The sequence below is a fragment of the Bos grunniens genome, chromosome 6 (genome assembly GCF_055505025.1).
Source record: "Bos grunniens cultivar Pamir isolate PY7600 chromosome 6, Bosgru_T2T1.0, whole genome shotgun sequence".
Taxonomy (NCBI): domain Eukaryota; kingdom Metazoa; phylum Chordata; class Mammalia; order Artiodactyla; family Bovidae; genus Bos; species Bos grunniens.
In genome coordinates this window covers 24,042,364-24,061,986 of record NC_141170.1, presented here as the reverse complement: position 1 = coordinate 24,061,986, position 19,623 = coordinate 24,042,364, and the positions used below count along the sequence as shown (strand labels likewise).

Below are 19,623 nucleotides of genomic sequence, written 5' to 3'. Positions count from 1 at the left end.
GCATAAATGGATTTGTGTGTATGCTTACATTATAGTGGAAAAACTGAGTTTAATCTTAGAGAAAGGAAGTGCAGTAGAAGAAATCACGCTTTACCAGAAGGTAAAGATTTTGTTTAATGTATTCAAGGTAATTGTTGACCATGTTCTTTGGTTCTGTTTTGTTTATTTCTCACTCAGGCAAGTTACATATGTGACTTCATCACAGCCATTTAGAAAAATTCATATAAGAGAGAGCAATAACAAAAGAAAAACGTGAATATAAAACCAAAATAAGATATAGGTGTTCAGGATTTCTGATAATGCACCGAGGCAGTGTTACGGCCTTTCAGATTTGGTTATCCAGAACACAACACAGTAACTAAGAGTGTTTCCTGGAGGGTTTCTTTATCTTATATTGGGGATGATAGTAGATACTTGATGAGATTATTGAAAGGATTAAATGAGAGCATGTTTATAGAAAACACAAAGCTCCTCAGTGTTGGTTGCTGTTGTGGCTGTTGTTATTGGTATGTTATTAAATAGTATTTTTACTACTTACTACTGAATTCCAAAATCTTAGTGTTCAGTAAGTTTTGTAGCTGCTATCCAGCTAGTAGTAGTACAGAGTTCCAATAATAATAAGTTAATTAACTACTGAATGAAATCTTTTCATAAAGTGTAGACCCAGGTTATGAAGCTGCTCCTCCACCAAGGACAGTTTTAACAGTGCCATTTGTATTTTTATTAAAGCATTCACTACCAGTATTCAGTACAGTATACATATATACATATCTGTTAAAAGCATGGTATTTGTTCCTGGTCTTGAAATGCACCCAGCTTTCCTTCTCCCTGAGACATGGTTGTTAGTTTGTATACTAACATGGGATGTGTGACTCTGTGAGTTACAGCTTGGACTATCTCATTTTAATAAACACCCTCAACTTCTGAAACATACAGAGTTTGAACAGTTCTGTCAATGAAATTCTGGATTTCTTGTGTTGCATTTCATTTTTAATTAGGTTTGGTGAACTTCCTTTACTCTCCCTAACCTTAACCTACCTCTTGGATCTTGTTATCTAATATGAAGTTAAATTGAATTTAAGGATGGGAAAGTTCACATGGTATATAGCAAATACTTACTGAAACATAAATTATTACAGATTGTCAGTCCAAATGCTGGATCATTATATAAGCCATGATGAGGTGTATCATTTATACCTTTAGAGTCTAGTGATTCTTTTTTTTTTTAAGTTTTTTCCTTGAAATTGTTGTTGTTGTTCAGTCACTCATTCATGTCTGACTTTGTGACCCCATGGACTGCAGCACGCCAGGCTTTCCTATCCATCATCAGTTCCTGGAGCTTGCTCAAACTCATGTCCATCTGGTCGGTGATGCCATCCAACCATTTCATCCTCTGTCATCCCCTTCTCCTCCTACCTTCAATCTTTTCCCAGCATCAGGGTCTTTTCTAACGAGTCAGATCTTTGCATCAGGTGGCCAAAGTACTGGAGCTTTAGCATCAGTCCTTCCAATGGATAGTCAGGATTGATTTCCTTTAGGACTGACTGGTTTGATCTCCTTGCAGTCCAAGGGACTCTCAAGAGTCTGTTCCAACAGCACAGTTCAAAACCATCAATTCTTCAGCACTCAGCCTTCTTTATGGTCCAACTCTCATATCCATACATGACCACTGGAAAAACCATAGCTTTGACTAGACGGACCTTTATTGGCAAAGTAATGTCTCTGCTTTTTAATATGCTGTCTGTTTGTCATAGCTTTTCTTCCAAGGAGCAAGCGTCTTTTAATTTCATGGCTGATGCTCTTAATTTCTCCACATATGAATATGAGTTATGAAGTTATTCTATAATGAATAAGTATGAACAACTTTTAAGAAATCAAGCACAGTCTTTAATTTTGAGCACTTCTTTGGAATGCTCCCTACCTTCAGGTTCTAATTAGAACTTGTAGATTCTACTGATTCTTGAAGATCAAGGATTTTCTTCTTCTAGAGTGTCAGCAGTGGTTACTATTGTTGAATCCTACTGTATACACACAGTGGAAACTGAGGCTCTGAAGCGGGGGCAAGTGACTTGCCTAAGGTCAGATAGTGTATAATCCAGCTCTGTCTGATGCTAAACTCTGTTCTGTAAAAATAGCAAAATGAAACTGTTGCATGACTTTTTTTTTTTTTAACCAGTGTTCAGTATATATTCTGTTCTGTGTGAATTGTTCCACTTGTAGATGAGTTTTTGATGTACTGTGGAAAGAAGTGAACTCCATGTCCTAATTCTCCACCATCTTGATTTCCCAAGTGTCAAGTGTCTTGTTCTAAATAAAAACCTACAGTAAGAGGAGTAACATAATAGAAATGTCAGTTCTATGGCATTTTTAATCTGGCTGGCAAATATTACCCACCTCTAGTATGATTCTCTTCTTATACTCAGGCCTTGTTGCTTGGCTCGTGTTCTGAGAAATTGTACAGATTTTGATAAAACCTTCTAATCCAGTAATCCTTGGGTCTGGTGGGATAAATTGCTGAGAAATGATGGCAGGCAGTATGCTTCCAATTCCAAGTCTTACAGCCCCTCCTTTATACCCTAAATGATGAGACAACAGAAGGCATGTAATTACAATAGCAGTTTCAAGCCATTCATCCTCTATAATCCGATAGCAAGGAAAAGAACATCAAAATTTTCTTGAAACTGGAAGCTTCTTATATGATTAAAAAGTACCACCTGCTTTATAAGTAAAAGAACTGTCCTCTCGAAGATGGAAACCTGATTAAAAGAGTGGTAACATGAATGGTAAGATGCAAATATTCCCCTCTCCTCACACTGTTTTGGACGTATTCTAAATATTTTAAGTTTTTAAAATTATTCATATATATATATAGGCAGTTTTATATGTAAACTATATATATAAAATATATATATTTGTTTATATATAAAATATATATATTAGTTTATATATAAAACTAAAGACACAGTTTATGTAAAGGTTCATTTATGTGATTTAGGAATACATTTGCAATATTTATTTAAAATAGTGTGGCATTGGGACTTTCCTAGCAGTCCAGTGGGTTAAAACTTCGCACTTCCAATGCAGGGGGTGTGGGTTTGATCCCTGGTTGAGGGCCTAAGATCCCACATGTCATGTGGCTCAGTCAAGAAATTAAAAAAAAAAAAAAAAAAATATATATATATATATATATAATGTATATATAGTGTGGCATTAACTAGGAGTTCATTCTTTATATAAATTTTTTGTTTTAAAAATACTAATAAACTGTATGAAAGTCTATGAAAATTGAGAAATTTTAGCTTTTGAGTTTGGAATCCTCTTTTGGACACTGAAAGACCATGATGTCTTTGAAATTTTAATACCTAGAAATATCTTTTTATGAAAATTCAAGCTTGGAATAGATGAATTCATGTTCTTAAATTCATTTGTTTAGGTAAGCTTATTTTCCAGAATCTTTTAATAGTTTTTACCTTGTTCAGTCATTTTCCAGATCACTAGAATCAGATTAGTATGTGTTTTTCACAACTGTTGGCTTAGATGGTAAAGAATCTGCCTGCAATGTGGGAGACCTGGATTCAATCCCTGGGTTAGGAAGATCCCCTGGAGAAGGGAATGGCAACCCACTCCAGTATTCTTGCCTGGAAAATTCCATGGACAGAAGAGCCTGGCAGGCTATGGTCCATGGGGTTGCAAAGAGTCTGATTCAACTGAGCAACTAACACACTTTCGCAACTGTTTAAATGAATGATAAGTTCCTTGAAGTTAGGAATTAATCATATCTTTGCATGCTGTATAATACCTTGTTGAATGAATTCACTATTGAAGTGTACTTTGGTAATCTAATATAAACTTTCTATCACATACCCTAATATTTGAGTTTTCACTAGATAAGATGGATTTTATAAATGTTTAGCTCTATCAGGTAAGTTCCATTATTGCCTTTATTTCCTCATTCCGTATGTGAGGAAGTTGAGACTTTTTTGGATGTCTGTCTTCCATGGATTTTGTAAAGTTGTATGTGCTTTCATTTGTTGATAAAGCCTTATAGTATTTCTAGAACTTAACCCTATGGTGAGTGAAAGTCGCTCAGTTGTGTCCCAACTCCTTGTGAACCCATGGACAATATAGTCCATGGAATTCTCCAGGCCAGAATAGTGGAGTGGGTAACCGTTCTCTTCTCCAGGGGATCTTCCCAACCCAGGGATCAAACCCAGGTCTCCCACATTGCAGGCAGATTCTTTGGCATCTCAGCCACGAGGGAAGCCCGAGAATACTGGAGTGGGTAGCCTGTCCCTTCTCCAGGGGATCTTCCTGACCCAGGAATCAAACCAGGGTCTCCTGCATTTCAGGTAGATTCTTTACCAGCTGAACCACCAGGGAAGCCCTGTATGATTAAGATATTTATGATAGTGTTCAACAAACACTGTTTGCTGAAATAGAAGCAATATCATTCTCATTCTGTTAGTTTTTTGTTTCTTTTTTAAAAATGTTCAGGCATAGGTTTGTAAAGGGGGATACAAAAGAAATGTAAGGCAAGCCTGTGGTTATGTTTTGAAAGGGGTCGGTTCTAAGCTGTACTGAATGTTTGCTGGTGATGATATTCTCCTGGTAGTTTATAGGATTTACAGAAGAGAGTTTTAGATTAGTGTCATCGGCCTTAAACTTGGACAGGTCATTCAGCTTTTCTCTAATTTCAAATTACTTTTGTGTTAAAAGAGATTGGACTTGTCTTTAAAAATCTCTTCTTGTTTTTTTGATTTCAACATATAGTTGAAATTATGAAACAGGATTAAGATCACCAAAAGAAAGAAACAAGAAGAGAAACGAGAAAGCCAGGGAATGAGCATTGGTTGGTAACGTGGCGTATCTTCAAAATGGTAGGAAGTCATGACAGTAAGCTGACATAGAAAGCAAGGGGAACATTTTTGAAGACGTGGTTCATAAGGCTGAAGGGGAAAGATTGTAGCAGAGCTAGCTTACAGAGCATTTTCACCCTAATGTTACTGTGGGAGCTTAAATGGTGGGGAGTTAAGAGAATGTGTGAAAACCCCTCGGCACTTCATTCGCACTCAGGACAGTATTAGTTACTATCTTCTCTGATTGGTTTCTCAGGACCGTTAGCAGTGTGTGGTAGGTACTCCATACTCATGAAATGATGGTATAAGCCCGCACAATAAGACAGCCCTCTACTGAGCGCCTGCAATGTGCCGGCACTGTTGCAAGCTCTTCACCTGTACTCTCGCTTTAATCTCTGCTGCAGTGCCCTAAGGCGGACACTACTGCTGTCCCTACTTTACAGATGAGGAAACTGAAACAATAAGTCATACCTGACTCCAAATGAGAACTCGAGTCATCAAAGGACACTTTGATGAAGGGAGGGAAGTATGCTGTATATTTTGATATGGGCAGTTGCCAAATGGTTAATTTGGTATTTAACTTACTTAGTAAATACTTGTTATTTTATGCATAGTACTAAATAATTGAAGCACGGTTTGTTAGCTTTGAATTACTGTTTTGACATTTCATACAGAGATGCATAATTAAGCCATAAAGCAGTGAGAATTTATGTGTCAGTAGGCGCTGATTCTGTTGGTACTTTGGTGACTTCCATGGTTTTTTTTTTCCCCCCAATACATGGACGGAATTTCCCCGAGGAGACAAGTTCATATGCCACATGAGAGTTTAACTTCATAGGGTCACTGCTGCTCTTCATACTTTACCTGTATCTGCACTGTCTGTCTTAGTCACTCACCCTCTTTTCAGGATTTGGCTCCAGTTAGATTTTAGATGGTTCCAGTAATCAAACCCAACCTCAAAAGATGAGGATTACTCAAAAAGCTGAAATTTTTACAGTTTGTAGTTCCAAGGCACAAAGCGGAGAAAAAAGTACCTTGACTGGAAGCCAGCAAATCTACCATATTTAGTTTAAGCAAAGAAGACTGTGCTACTCAGAGCCCAAAATAAAAATTAGTCAGTATATGACATTTTACAGTGTATTACTGGTATCAGTTAATGAAGAAGAATGTAACTGAGATGTGATACTGAACACATTGTAGACATTTGTTTATGCTTTAAATACATGTTCCTGGTGGTTATTAAAAATACTGTAACTCCCCTTCTTCCTACCTGAAAACCAGCCATTTTTACATTAATCATACAAATCTCAGTAAATAAAGGGATTATTAGGATTTGGGATATATTGAATTATAAAGCAACATATTTAGGCTATCCTTTTGGGAAATTAACTAAAGCAGTGGAATAATCCTGATTTAAATTTTATAGCAAATCAAATGTGTAATATTTGCTCTAACAACTTGGAAAAAGCAATCTGGCACCAAGAACAAGCAGTAGGAATATCTGAATTTTTTAAATTACAGGAATATGTTTAGGCAAAGAAATGGGTTGAAAAAGTTGATGGCACTCAGCTGTAAGTTACATTTTAAAGTACTGTAAATTGTACAGTTGGTAACCAATTTTATAACTTGGTAATTCTTATTTTGAGTCTTTTGTGCCTGTGGAACAGGACTAAAAGTCTTAGAATATATTGAAATGATTAAAAAAAAAATTTATTGGAGTGTATTTGAGTTACAATGTTGTGTTACTTTCTGCTGCACAGCAAAGTGAATCGTTACACGTGTACATACATCTACTGTTTTTTAGATTTTCCCATAAAGACCATTACAGAGTATTGAGTAGAGTTCCCTGTGCTATACAGTAAGATTTTATTAGTTATTTATTTTATATATAGTAGTGTGAATATGTCGATCCCAGTCTCTCATTTATCTCTCCCTCCTTTAATTTCCATTTCTTTCTCAGTTTTTTTTTATCGTTTTGCATCAAAGAGAGGACAATTAAGTAGATGGCTGTTGTTACAGAGAGTAAAACCTTACCTGGGATGGTTGAAACTTGAAGCTTTGGAATTTACCTTTTCCCTAGCAAGGGGTGGTGCAGAGCAGTGACCACTTGTGTTTAACTTTGGGCTTCATGATGCTTAGTATTTGCGTTGCTCTTAGGATGCTGGCAGAGAGGCCTGTTGCTGCTCTTGTCTCCACACTAGGTTATGAAGGAATGGAAGGATGAAGAAGCAGAGAAACATTTCAGCAGGGTCAGGGTGGGTTATGATCATATGGGAGGAAAAAGGAATTTGGAAAATAGTTTTGATTGCTTGTTTTAGTTTTGTGAAGAGGTGACGATAAAAGAAATAAAACCAGTCTGTCTACACCAACCAGAAATTTACCCAGTTGTCCATACTTTGCAGAAATGTAACCTGAAGCCATAAAGCCAGTATAGATCATTGCATGTGTCTTTTCATGTTCTTTTTGAAAGCATTCCTTTCAATTTCCTATATTGTGCTCTTAACTATAGCTATTTAAAAACCAGAGATAATGTTTCCAGGATCCGAAATGTACCCTTGTGGTGTGTGAATATACATTTGTTTGCCTGGTGATTTGTTTGGACCTGAGTCACTCTTGAATTATCCATAGAATTGCACCCTCTTGTATCTTCTCCCTGTTCTTCCCTCTCATTTAGGTCTGTCTTCAACCATTGAGTCCAGAGAAGTAGGTGGGAAGTTGGAGTATGATGTGTGAGATTATTGAGTTTGGCCTTGTCCTGGAGATGGCAGTTAAACACTTTAGTGCTTTTGTGTCAGGCACTATTTTAAGTCCTTACTTTACAGTAGTCCTATAAACAGAGCCTGTTATTACTGTATTATTCTCTTGTAATATGATAATATGTGTTCCCTCGGGAACAGACCAGAGGATTTAGCTGTGGTCTTAGTAGTTAACAGTTAACCTGGTAACTAGGTTAACTTTATTAGCTGTGTATTAAACATGCATAAGGAAGGAATAACAGTAAATCACTAAATTGAAATTATTAGTAAAAACATGCTTCCCATCCCCGCTTCCCTGGTGGGTCAGAGGTTAAAGTGTCTGCCTGCAATGTGGGAGACTTGGGTTCAATCCCTGGGTTGGGAAGATCCCCTGGAGAAGGAAACGGCAACCCACTCCAGTATTCTTGCCTGGAGAATCCCATGGACGGAGGAGCCTGGTTCGGACACGACTGAGCTACTTCACTTTCACTTCACTTTCATAGTTCTATTTAAAATCCAAAATAACTAGAAACAACCTAGAGGTTCATTCTATAGGTTTATAGTTAAATGTTATACAATATTTTATTACATCTCTATCAGAATTACTAATGGACTATATCGAAACCTGTAAAGATGCTTTAAAAATGGTAAGTGGAAATCCCCACAAATTTATATCCATACTGATAGTTTAAAAAGTAGATCTGTATAGCGCTTTACAACAAAGAAATACACAGTCTGTATTAATACAACTTTGCTGCTGCTGCTAAGTCACTTCAGTCGTGTCCGACTCTGTGTGACCCCATAGACGGCAGCCCACCAGGTTCCCCCGTCCCTGGGATTCTCCAGGCAAGAACACTGGAGTGGGTTGCCATTTCCTTCTCCAATGCATAAAAGTGAAAAGTCAAAGTGAAGTCGCTCAGTCGTGTCAGACTCTCACTGACCCCATGGACTGCAGCCTACCAGGTTCCTCCGCCCATGGGATTTTCCAGGCAAGAGTACTGGAGTGGGGTGCCATTGAGAAGCTGACAAAAGGCAGAGTAGGAAGTAGGTGACAAATGTGTTTTGGAAAGCAGTGTTGACAATTTGGGTAAAGGAAACAATTTAGAAGACTAGAGTTATGTAAGAGTACCCAAAGAAGGTCAGTTGGAGGACCTCTGTCCTGTGTTAAATGTTCCAGAAGACTTCTAGGAACAGAACTCTGTGCCCTAGAAATGGAATATTTTCCAGGGGAATTAACAGAGCAGCATTTTCCCTAAGTGCTTTGTGCAGAATTGTATATAAAGGTTAATAGGTGTTAACGTGTAAACAAAAGTGTTCGTAGTGAAGGAAGTTGGGGAAACTAGGTTTCATTAAGTCACATTCTTTTGTGTACGACACGTCCGCACCTTTGGTTTGATGAGCACTTTGCAGATGAGTGGTGGTGGGGGGTTACATTATAAATGTACACTCAGTTGCTTGAGACCACAGAACTGTTAGGTTCTTATGGGAATAGCATTCTGCAGAAGACACTTTAGGGAAGATATTGGACTGTCCCTGGAGGTGTCCACGAGCAGGAATGAGGGGTGCGTGTTGTGGCTCTGGTGGGCAAGTCGCCTGAGGAGTAATATGTTAGCATGTCTCTTAGAGGGACTATCTCACTAAAGATAGTGAGGGATGGTTGCAAGTCTTTGCCATTACGTTTTTGCTTTGAGATAAAAATTCATGGAAATAAATGCTCTGGCTAATCTAAAAGCAAGCTTTCTTTTTAATATCAGAAGTCTGCTATATGGAGAAGTCAAGTGAGAATCCTCATTTGACTCGATTTTAATGTTAGGATTTAAGATAAGCTTATTATGAATATGTAAAGATACAGCATATAGCTCTTGGCTGGTTTCAGGGAACTGGCAGATGAATAATGCATGAAGATTATATTTGTGTTTAAGTATAACTGATGGAAATCTCCGCATCTTCTCTCCCCCTCACTGCTCAGCCCCACTAGGCTTCCTCCCCACTCCCCACTTCAAGGCTGTCAACAACCTTTGTGAGCTGACTAGAGCCAGCGGCCATTTCCATCCTCAGTTTGTTGGGCCTCTTTGCATCACCCAGCCCTGTTGTCAGTTCCCTCCCCTGGGAACACTCTCCTCTCTTCAGCTTAGGCGACATGGCACTCAGCTGGCTGTGGTCCTCCTCTCTGGCACTTTCCTGTTTGCATTGCAGGTTCCTCTGTTGACTTCTGAAAGTTTTATACCTGAGTGATGGATCCCTTTTCCTCTTGTACTCTCTTCATCAGCGATTTCCTTCAGACTTGTGCCTTTCTCTGTACAGTGATGACTCCCGAGTCTGTTTTCTCCAGCCAGAAACTAATCGTGGTGCTCAAGCCACAGATACTTTGCTCACACTCAGATGTCTCACAGATACTTCAAACTTTGTGTCCAGACCAAATTCTCCTCTACTTCCCAGTGTATTCTTGACTCTCTTCTGTATTAAAGGCATTGCCATCCATCCAGAGTTTTCCGCCCGTCTCTGATTCTGCCACTTGTGTTTTCCCTGCCACCATAACTTCTAACTTGGTGTTAGTGGCTCAGTTGCATATGACTCTTTGTGACATCATGGACTGTAGCCCGCCAGGCTGCTCTGTCCATGGAATTCCCTAGGCAAGAATACCGGAGTGTGTTGCCATTTCCTTCTCCAGAGGATCTTCCTGACCAAGGGATTGAACCTGGGTCTCCTGCATTTCAGGCAGATTCTTTACTGTCTGAGCCATCAGGGAAACCCAACTTCTAACTTAAATGACAGTTTCCTCTCCTTGATTGGTACTTTTGCAGCCACCCGCTTCAGTCTTTTCTCTATGGTATTCACTTAATCTTTTTGAGATCTAAATCTGATCATTGCACTTTAAATAATTCATGACAGTTCCCTACTACACACTGAATTTAGAACAAAACCCAGATTTCTTATCATGGCCTTAGAAGGACCCTCATGATCTGGTCCTTTCCCCTTTCTTTCCCTCCTCATCTTGAGTAGTATCGCCTTTGTTCACTGTGCCCTGAGCACACTGGTCTATTTTCAGTCCTTCAAACATGCCAGCCACCGTCTTTCTTGACTTGGTCTTCACACATGCCGTAGCTGTTACTTGGAGCACCTCTTTGCCTGCGCTTTGTGTGGCCGGCTTCTCACATAACTGTCTTAACTGTCATCTTCTTAGGGAGGCCTTGGGCAACTGTCCAGACTAGCTTCATGCACCCTTGCCCCCTGCCCCATGACTTAACACCTCTGCTCTATTATTTCAGAGTGCTAGTCACAGTTTAGGTTTCTTTATACTCTCTGAAATTCTTGAAGGCAGGGACCAAGTTTATTTTATTCACCAGTGTTATGCTCAGTATATATCATATAGTAAAGGGCTTCCCTGGTGGCTCAGTGGTTAAGAATCCCCCTGCCAATGCAGGAGACGTGGGTTTGATCCCTGGGTCAGGAAAATCCCCTGGAGAAGGAAATGGGAGCCCACTTCAGTATTCTTGCCCAGAAAATTCCATGGACAGAGAGGAGCCTGGCAGCCTATGGTCCATGGGGTCGCAGAGAGTGGGACATGACTTAGCGACTAAATAACCAACTACCCTATAGAATGTTTCGTTGAATCAAAAAAATGTGACTGGATTCGAAGCTAAGAACTCTGAACGTGAAGTTTCTTTTTCTATGTAGCTTTCTTGATTGTATCCTGAATGTATTAGATGTATGTCTGTAGCTGTGAGCTTACAGTAGTTACTTGTTTTGCTTAACATATATTGATTGGTTCAGCACAGCATTAGGGAATGATCTATGAGGTAAATGATAAATAGGCCTGTGTCTAAAGTAGGTGCTACAATTAAGGCTTGTACGAGGTTCATCAGGACCACCAAATATGGGTGTTTTTCGAGGGGTGCCTCAAAAGGGCTCTGACATGGGCTAGGTTTTAGAACACAGCCAGGCACGCTGGGCAAGTCAGGTGGGAGTGGAGTGCTAGAAGGGCGTTCACGCCAAGGGCCAGTATTATGTGTGAGAGGCTAAAGTAGCATGGTGCTCCTTGATCCCCAGCTCTATTCGTTTCCTTGGTTTTTGAGAGTAAACCTTAACAGTTTAGGTAGCAAGAGCCCCAAAACCCTTGTCCACAGCTATTCCGTTTCTGAATTAGAGCAGGGAGAGTTTTGGTGTGGCTATAATGAGGAATACCCATGGGAGACATCAGGGTTTGAGGCTCATGGTGTTGGAGGACAGAAGCCAGGTAGAGAAGGGCCTCTGTGTTGGGCTGCGGGTGGAGACTTTAGAGAGACACCGAAGGGTTTTCAGCAGTAGCCACGTGATGAGTACTTCGGCAGGGTCATTCTGGTGACAGTGTAGAGGATCTGCTTTGAGGGATATGGGACTGGAGGCAGGCAGGCAAGTTGAGAGCCTGAGGAGTTGGTAAGTGAAGATAAGGAGAGGGTAGGTGGGATGCACAGCTGGTGGAGGGAGAAGAGGGACCAGATCCTTGAGATTTTAAAAACACTGGTGGAAGGGGAAGATGGTTTCCAGATTTCTGCTAGTTTGCAGAATTTGGTAGATGGAGATATTATTCATTACTTTAGAGGGAACTGGTGAGGAGCACATTTTAAGAGAAAAGATTAACTCTCTTGAAATTACTGAGTTTAATGGTAGAATATATATATATATATATATATATATATAAAAAAGAGTATTAGGTGACTAGGGTAGGTGAGTATGTATGGTAACTATTAGAGATCCAGTCATCATGGTACAAACGTTGATTAACATACAAGTAGTTAGGACCCAGGGCAGGACATACAGAGGGAGAAAGGCAGTCAAGGTTAGGACCCTGCGGAGCATCTGTGTTTAAGGAGATGTTTGTGAAAGGGAAGTTGCTAACAAATTTGAACAAGAGGGAATAGTCAGAGAGGTAGGAACACAACAGTGCTGACTTTCAAAGAGAAGGAAATAATGCAGAGATGTCCTGTGCCATGGGGACCACCATTTAATCATGGGAGAGTAATAGCCCATCCATCATAAGGTATTTAGTTTTCATGACTGAAGACTACTTCCAAGCCTAGCTAATTGTCTTGAAAATATCTGATGTTAGAGGGGAAGGGATGAATGGATATGTAATTGGATCAATTCAAATTGTTTCCTACTTCTGGAAAATCAGTACACCCGTGTATTGGGAGGGCCATATATTTTCATATGAACTAACATACTCTATCTTTACTATGTATGTGCATGCGGTGAAATTGGAGAACACCATGTTTGATGCATTTTTGTCACCTACCATACAGTAAACATACTGACAGTTAAGATTTTCTTTAAGGTAGAGTGCTTTTAATACAGGGTCTACTAGTACAGGTATGACAGTTAAAGGAAGATGTATCCTCTTGGGAAGGCAGATGTCCTCGATATGGTCTCAGTTCAGTACCTCAGCTTGGATCAGACTATGGGGATGTTCACCCAGCCCATAAAATACTTGTTCACAATAAAATCCCAGAATGCCAAATATAAATAGTACAGTGAAACATATCTAAGCAGATAAGCTATTCATGCTTGTTGATCTCCATAGGAAAACTTTATAACAGAGTCGAAATAGAAGCATAAGGTTGGGGTGAATGGGGGGATCTGGGCAGGGCAATTGGCTGGATAATCTTATTTTGAAGCTGGGAGAAGAAAATTTGCTTGTGTACCATATTCAGAGTCCTATTCTGGGTACTATAAGTAAGACAGCTGTCAGTGACCACCTGTGGTGAGTAAGTGGTGTGTAGGGTAGAGACACAAGTCAGTCGGTCTGCACTTGAAGGACCTAACCATCAACTAGGGGCCAAGTGCATCACCCCCCCGCCCTCCCCCGGAGCCTAATGACCAAGTGCCAGTAAGTTTTCCTGTAAGGGAACTGATATGAGTGATCTGTAAGGCCTTTGTATTAGTACATGATGTTTACTGCAAATGGTTTTTGAGATGCATTGAGATGATACAATTTTCGTTTGAATTGGCAGGTTCTCCTGAAAAGAAAATTGAACATCCCTCCATGAATCAAGAAAATGGCACTGCAAACCCTATCAAGAATACAAAAGGAAGTCCAGTCTCTAAAGACCACCGGACTGGAAAGAAAACCTCAGAGAATTCATTAGTACGTGCTCAAGTGCAAAAGGGGAACGACGAATCTGAGAGTGATTTTGAGTCCGATCCCCCTTCTCCAAAGAGCAGCGAAGAGGAAGAGCAGGAGGATGAGGAAGTTCTCCAGGGAGAACAAGGAGATTTTAATGACGACGACACTGAACCGGAAAACCTGGGGCACAGGCCTCTGCTCATGGATTCTGAAGATGAGGAAGAGGAGGAGAAGCACAGCTCCGATTCAGACTACGAACAGGCCAAAACAAAGTACAGCGACACGAGCCCGGGCTACAGGGACTCCGGCGGTGGAGCGGTCCAGGGTCATAGCGCAGCACTCCTCACGCCCGCCCGGGCGCCCTCGGACATGGGAGCAGGGACTCCCAGACCCGAGTTTGATGTCTTTGGCGCTGTCCCCTTCTTCGCAGCGCGGGCTCAGCTGCCCTGCCAGGGGGAGCAGAAGGACCTCTCTCCGCACAGCCGGCTTCCCGCCACGGGGCTCGAACCGGAGGAATTCGATGTCTTCACCAAGGCACCCTTCAGCAAGAAGGTGATGGCGCGGGATGCGCACGCCGCGCCAGCTGGCCCCCCCAGCGTGGATGTCTTTGGCTCCACGCCGTTCCAGCCCTTCCCTCCGTCTGCCAGTAAAAGTGACAGCGGCGAGGACCTTTTTGGGCTGGTGCCCTTCGAGGAGATAACTGGGAGTCCGCAACAGAAAGTCAAGCAGCGCAGCCTACAGAAACTGTCCTCCCGGCAGAGGCGCACCAAGCAGGACGCGGCCAAGAGCAACGGGAAGCGGCACCACGGCACCCCGACCGGTGCCAAGAAGCCAGCCAAGCCCGCCTTCCGCACCCCCGAGCGGGCCCGCCGGCACAGGAGGGTGGGCCGCCGGGACTCGCAGAGCAGCAATGAGTTCCTGACCATCTCGGACTCCAAGGAGAACATCAGCGTGGCCCTGACCGATGGGAAGGACCGCGGGCATGTCCTGCAAACCGAGGAGGGTCTATTGGACCCCTTCGGGGCCAAGCCTTTCCACCCTCCGGACCTGCCATGGCACTCCCCGCACCAGGGCCTGAGCACCGACCACAACCCGGTCCTGCCCGGGAGGCCCCGGCCGAATTCACTGCACGGCTCCTTCCATGGGGCAGAGGCGTTGAAAATGGATGATTTTGGTGCCGTGCCCTTCACAGAACTCGTGGTGCAGAGCATCACCTCCCATCAGCCCCAACAGCCCCAGCCCGTCGAATTAGACCCCTTCGGTGCTGCTCCGTTTCCTTCTAAACAGTAGAGGACTTCTGACGGACTCTTGGTATTAACTCCTGTTTCAAAGGAAAAAGTATGAATAGTTTTATGAATTTGAAAGAAAATTTATTTGTATAGCTCTTTATATCATTCATTCTTACAGGTCAATCAGAATAGGCGATTTTTAAATAAACCAAATAGAAAAAGGAAGTATCTGCACAGGGTAGTGACTCCACGTCTTTCCACGCAGGCGCAAAGGAAGCGAAGGTGGCAGGTTCTAACCCGGGGTTTCAGCTCCCCACCTGACCGCACAGAAATCTAGGGAACGCGTGTGGCCCCTGAAAAGTGACCGGGAGCTGTGGCGTTACTTTTATAACAGAATCACTTTTGTGCGCACATCCCAGGCTCATTCCAGAATCTAGCATTTAAAACTAAGGTTACTTGTATATACACAAATTGCATTTGTGGATTTTTTTTTAATATCTCTTCTAATTTCCACGAGGTTAAAAAAAAAAAAATCCATTTCTCATAAAGAATGAGAAAGTTATCCGGAGAGTGCAGAGATTTTGTCCTTACACCTTTCTCCACAAAGAGGAGCCAGAAGTCACTGACTGTTGTGCCTAAAACTGTTTCATTAAAAAAAAAACAAGTGCCATTAATATGGACTATTACATAGAAGCCTAGAACAAAAACTAGAGATAGCTAGTTGATGGGCAGAAAAATGGAGAGAAAAAAGGAATGATATAGAGGAGAGGAAAAAACATTCAGTAGTACTTCAGGAACACTTTATGTTCTGATTTTGAATGGCTTCTAGCTCAAAACTTTTATCATGTCTCTAGTAAAACACTTATTGGGGAAACTGGGAGTGAGGACAAGGTTCATAGAGAAATATTATTCTAGGGAAAAATATGTAGCTGAAACCCTGAGTTTCTGAGACGTTTACAATGTAAAATCATGTTGCATTTAATAATGTGCTTTATTACATAACCACCTTCACCAACTATTCCCCAAGTTGTCTGGTGAGCAGCAGTGTTGGAGTTAGGTCTGAAGGGTGGAGTAGTTTTAATACAGAGAACAGAAGAGCAAATCCCACAAAGCCTTATGGGCAGGCCTTGCACATCCTGCCGCAAGTACCTCTGCACTAATACCTGAGATCTGAGAGTGGCTGTAAGGTGTCAAGGTGATGAGGGGCTAGCATCTCAACTCTGCTAGTTAGCTGATTGTGACTTTAGTGAAAAGAACCCAGCTACCAAATTGCCTTTTGATTTTTACATTACAAATCCTAATTAGAAACTTGAGATTTTATAGAAATTGTTTAATAAGGTAGAAATCATTAATGTGAATACAGTCTGTTTCTCCTGTGTCTCCATTTTAAGTTACAGTTAACTGTCCCTGCCTTGCAAGTGAACATTTAGAAGTTTCTAGAACCATTAAAGCTATTTACAGAAAAGGGTAGAAACTCCTATCAGCTTGCACTCTCCTTGATTGCTATATTTTAAATTAATGCTTTGAGCCCAATTAAAATTTTATCAGTAATCTTATTAGAATCTCAATTATAGTGCCCCAACTGGGATGAGCTATTTGCCTGTTTTCATAGTCTAAACTTGGAAAGAAACAAAGTATCTGTAACTAAACCCTCTATGTTTTCTTGCTTCTCTCTTCTATGTTTTAAATCAGATACAGATTTGTGGACAAACAGGAAAGCAATGTGTGAATGATGTGTAGCAGAGACAGATCGATCATGAGAGTCATTTCTGTGTAAACGTTAGAGCCCAGCTGCACCAGTTTTACTTGTCCTTGTGCCAAAGGCAAATGTTATGTTTGCACCTTTTTTTTTTCTCTTTCTGATTCTCAGGTTGATTAATACTGCTAATGCAAATGCTCAAGTAGATGTTCTTTAAAACTTTACAAAGTAGATTCAAGTGATACTTTCTTTTAAAAGTGAAGAGTTGATGATTACACATAGTTAATTCATGAACTACAGTAGGTTTGTATCAAACAGTCTGTTAATGAAAATCTGTTGGTTGATGTATATACAAGATGCTTCTTTGACTATTTTAGTCCTTATTAGCCTTTGTCTCTGCTAGACCTCATGAGTTTCATAATTTAGAAGGGGTACAGATGAATCAGTGTGGTCCCCTTGGGATGTAATATGAAATATCTAGAGTCTGTCAGATACCAAGGCCTTGCTTACACTCATTTTCAATACACTGAATAATTTTAAATGATTTAGACACTGACAGACACTTTGGCTTATAATTCTGGATAAATTCTAAAGAAACACTTTGACATTGTTTAAAATATTGACAGTCATACGTTTGTTATATCACAAATGACTTTCCTCTGGAGATTACAGCCAAGAGGAAACATTTAGTACTTATAGGGGACCCAATGGGATAGAAATGGGGAGATTCCTTTGTGTTGAAGTGGAGGAATTTTCCCAAGGAGTATAGGATTAGGGTCGCTTTCTGTTTCCCATCATGTTTTCCCACTACTGTTAGACTGTAGGTCACTCTACACAGTTGATGCCTGGCTAATTCCCTTATGAGAATAAAGCTCTCAAGACGTGTGAGAAAGCTTAATGCATACTTGGCACACAGCACTCGGTTTGGCTCTATTATGGGATGGTCCAGTTCTTGTATAAGGAAGGAACGCTCAAAAGAAATCATGTCTCTATTAATCAGCTATCCTCTGTGCTTTTTTAGCATGTAAAGTCGTCATAACTCTAAACCTGTAATACTTGAACATCACAAAGGGAAGTGACATATTACAAAGCTAGCAAAAGTCTGAGGCCAAAGTTATTTCTGTCCTAACAGCTTTAATCATGCTTCTTGGTTTTGAATTATCTTTTAAAAAGCGGACCATTTGCTTAATTATTTTAATGTTACCACTTCAGCAAAATGTTAAGTGTTGAAAAGACCAGCTTCTATGGCACTGAGGAATGTCAGACATTCTGCTAGGACACAAAAGTTGCTTGGTATATATGTTTTAGGTGGAGGAGGAAAGGTGGTGGGCTGGGTGAAACTGACTAGAATATTTATTTCCATCAGGAAAGTGTGATTCTTCCACTGATGTGACCTCCGCCCTGTGTGTGTGTGTGTGTGTGTGTGTGTGTGTGTGTACTTGGGCCCAGTTATGCCATTATTTGGAATCGTAGACAGAAGCAGCTTTGGATCCTCCCGTTTGTCGTGTGACAGGGACAGACCACTGTCCTCATCTTGCTGGTGGGAAACCCTCCTCTACTCTGGTGGGAAACCCTCCTCTACTCTGGTGTGCAGCAGGCAGAGCCCTTTCCTCCTCTCTGCTTAGCTTATTTTAGGTTGTGGTACTTCATATCAGCATTGAGAGAAGGTACACGTGTATTCTTATCACTGGTTCTGAGGAGTTTGGGTACATTTGTTTTAATATGTGTAGACTGTGCAGTAAACATTTTCTTTTTTTTTAAGCAAAATTACTTATCATTTATCATTTTAGGTCCAGTGTTGAGCTGACAGATCTACTGTGAGAATGAACTGACAGATCTACTGTGAGAATAACATAACGATAGTTTATATGAAAACTTTTATACACAGTGGGGTTTACACATTAGGGTAAATATATAAATCCGCACTTGCATGCACATGTCACATCTCTCTAGTGTGGAGTTAATGTGAATTTTTACATTTTGAATGGAATTGCAACCACAATCATTGCTAAAAGAACATTCACTCCTCGTGAGGGTTTACAAAAGCCACTAAAAGAATAAGGTAGACAGATGAAAATGCAAAGGGCCATCATTTGGGGTTATTTTTATTTAAAAATTTATTGTGCTACTTTTGAAAGAGAATTGTTTTTATGACTATGCTCTTTTTGTGATTGAAAAGTCATCTAATAGTAAGCAGTATAGTAATAATAATAGGCTACTTTTTAATTGCTGGCAAACAGCTTTAAGTGCACTTTCTTTGATTACACTTCCATTTTTTGTTAAACTTGAATTTTCTGAAGCCTTTTATGTACCACTAAGCAAATAATTTTAACTTTTAATAAACCTGATTTTCATCTTTATTATATTTCTAATTGTTAAGATCATACTTTCTAAAGTTAACTTCAATCCTCAGATACAGCTGGGAAACTGTTATGAAATAGCATCAGTTGCTTTTTTTTCCCTCCTTCCTATATCTAATTAAGCACTAACTGATTTTAGTACTATATTGCCTTTACACTGCTTATTCTTACTGACTGAATCCTATCCCTCATTCACTTTGTTTTGTTTGAAATTTAAAGTTATTTTCTTACTGTATTTATCATACCTACTGTTTTAATAATCTGCTTTCTTTAAATGCAATAAATCCCAAATGGATTGCATATTCTTTATAATCAGTGACTTTGAGTTTTTCATTATTTGTCGTCTTATTAAAAGTTTTGGATGCCAACTTCTAGTCAGTTCTTTCATTCACACCACAGACATTTAAGCATCTATTATGCATGAGCTAACGGAGGAGAAAAATGAGTAAGATTAGATCTCTGGTCTAAGGAGCTCCCAGTTTTGGATTTAAGTAAGAAAATACATTTTGTGTTTGTACATTTGCCCTAGCATCTGCACAACCAAAATGATCATACAATTTGTTCAAGGATTATAGTTACTGATACAGTGATGAAGGTAAGGTAAAAACATAAGACTCTGAAGTAACTTTTGAATATTTAGC

The 19,623-nt window shown here is 40.3% G+C and overlaps 2 protein-coding genes and 1 long non-coding RNA gene across 12 annotated transcripts in view; 1 reads left to right on the top strand and 2 right to left on the bottom strand.

Moving 5' to 3' along the window:
* Positions 1–19,350, top strand: part of BMP2K (BMP2 inducible kinase) — a 117,111-nt gene extending 97,761 nt beyond the window's left edge. For all 7 annotated transcript variants that reach the window (XM_086405174.1, XM_086405172.1, XM_086405168.1 and 4 more), the window contains one exon: positions 13,582–19,350. In XM_086405174.1, the coding sequence (XP_086261300.1) occupies positions 13,582–14,984 (1,403 nt within the window). In that variant the 3' untranslated portion in view covers positions 14,985–19,350. The remainder of the gene's footprint in view (positions 1–13,581) is intronic.
* Positions 97–3,788, bottom strand: LOC147370411 (uncharacterized). The gene is made up of 2 exons (XR_015165258.1): positions 2,395–3,788; positions 97–2,307 (listed from the first exon to the last, which is right to left on the bottom strand). It is a non-coding gene; the product is annotated as an uncharacterized LOC147370411 (long non-coding RNA).
* PAQR3 (progestin and adipoQ receptor family member 3) overlaps positions 13,814–19,623 on the bottom strand; it is a 31,656-nt gene continuing 25,846 nt past the window's right edge. For all 4 annotated transcript variants that reach the window (XR_015165255.1, XR_015165254.1, XR_015165256.1 and 1 more), the window contains one exon: positions 13,814–15,015. The gene's annotated coding sequence lies outside the window, so the exon portion shown is untranslated. The remainder of the gene's footprint in view (positions 15,016–19,623) is intronic.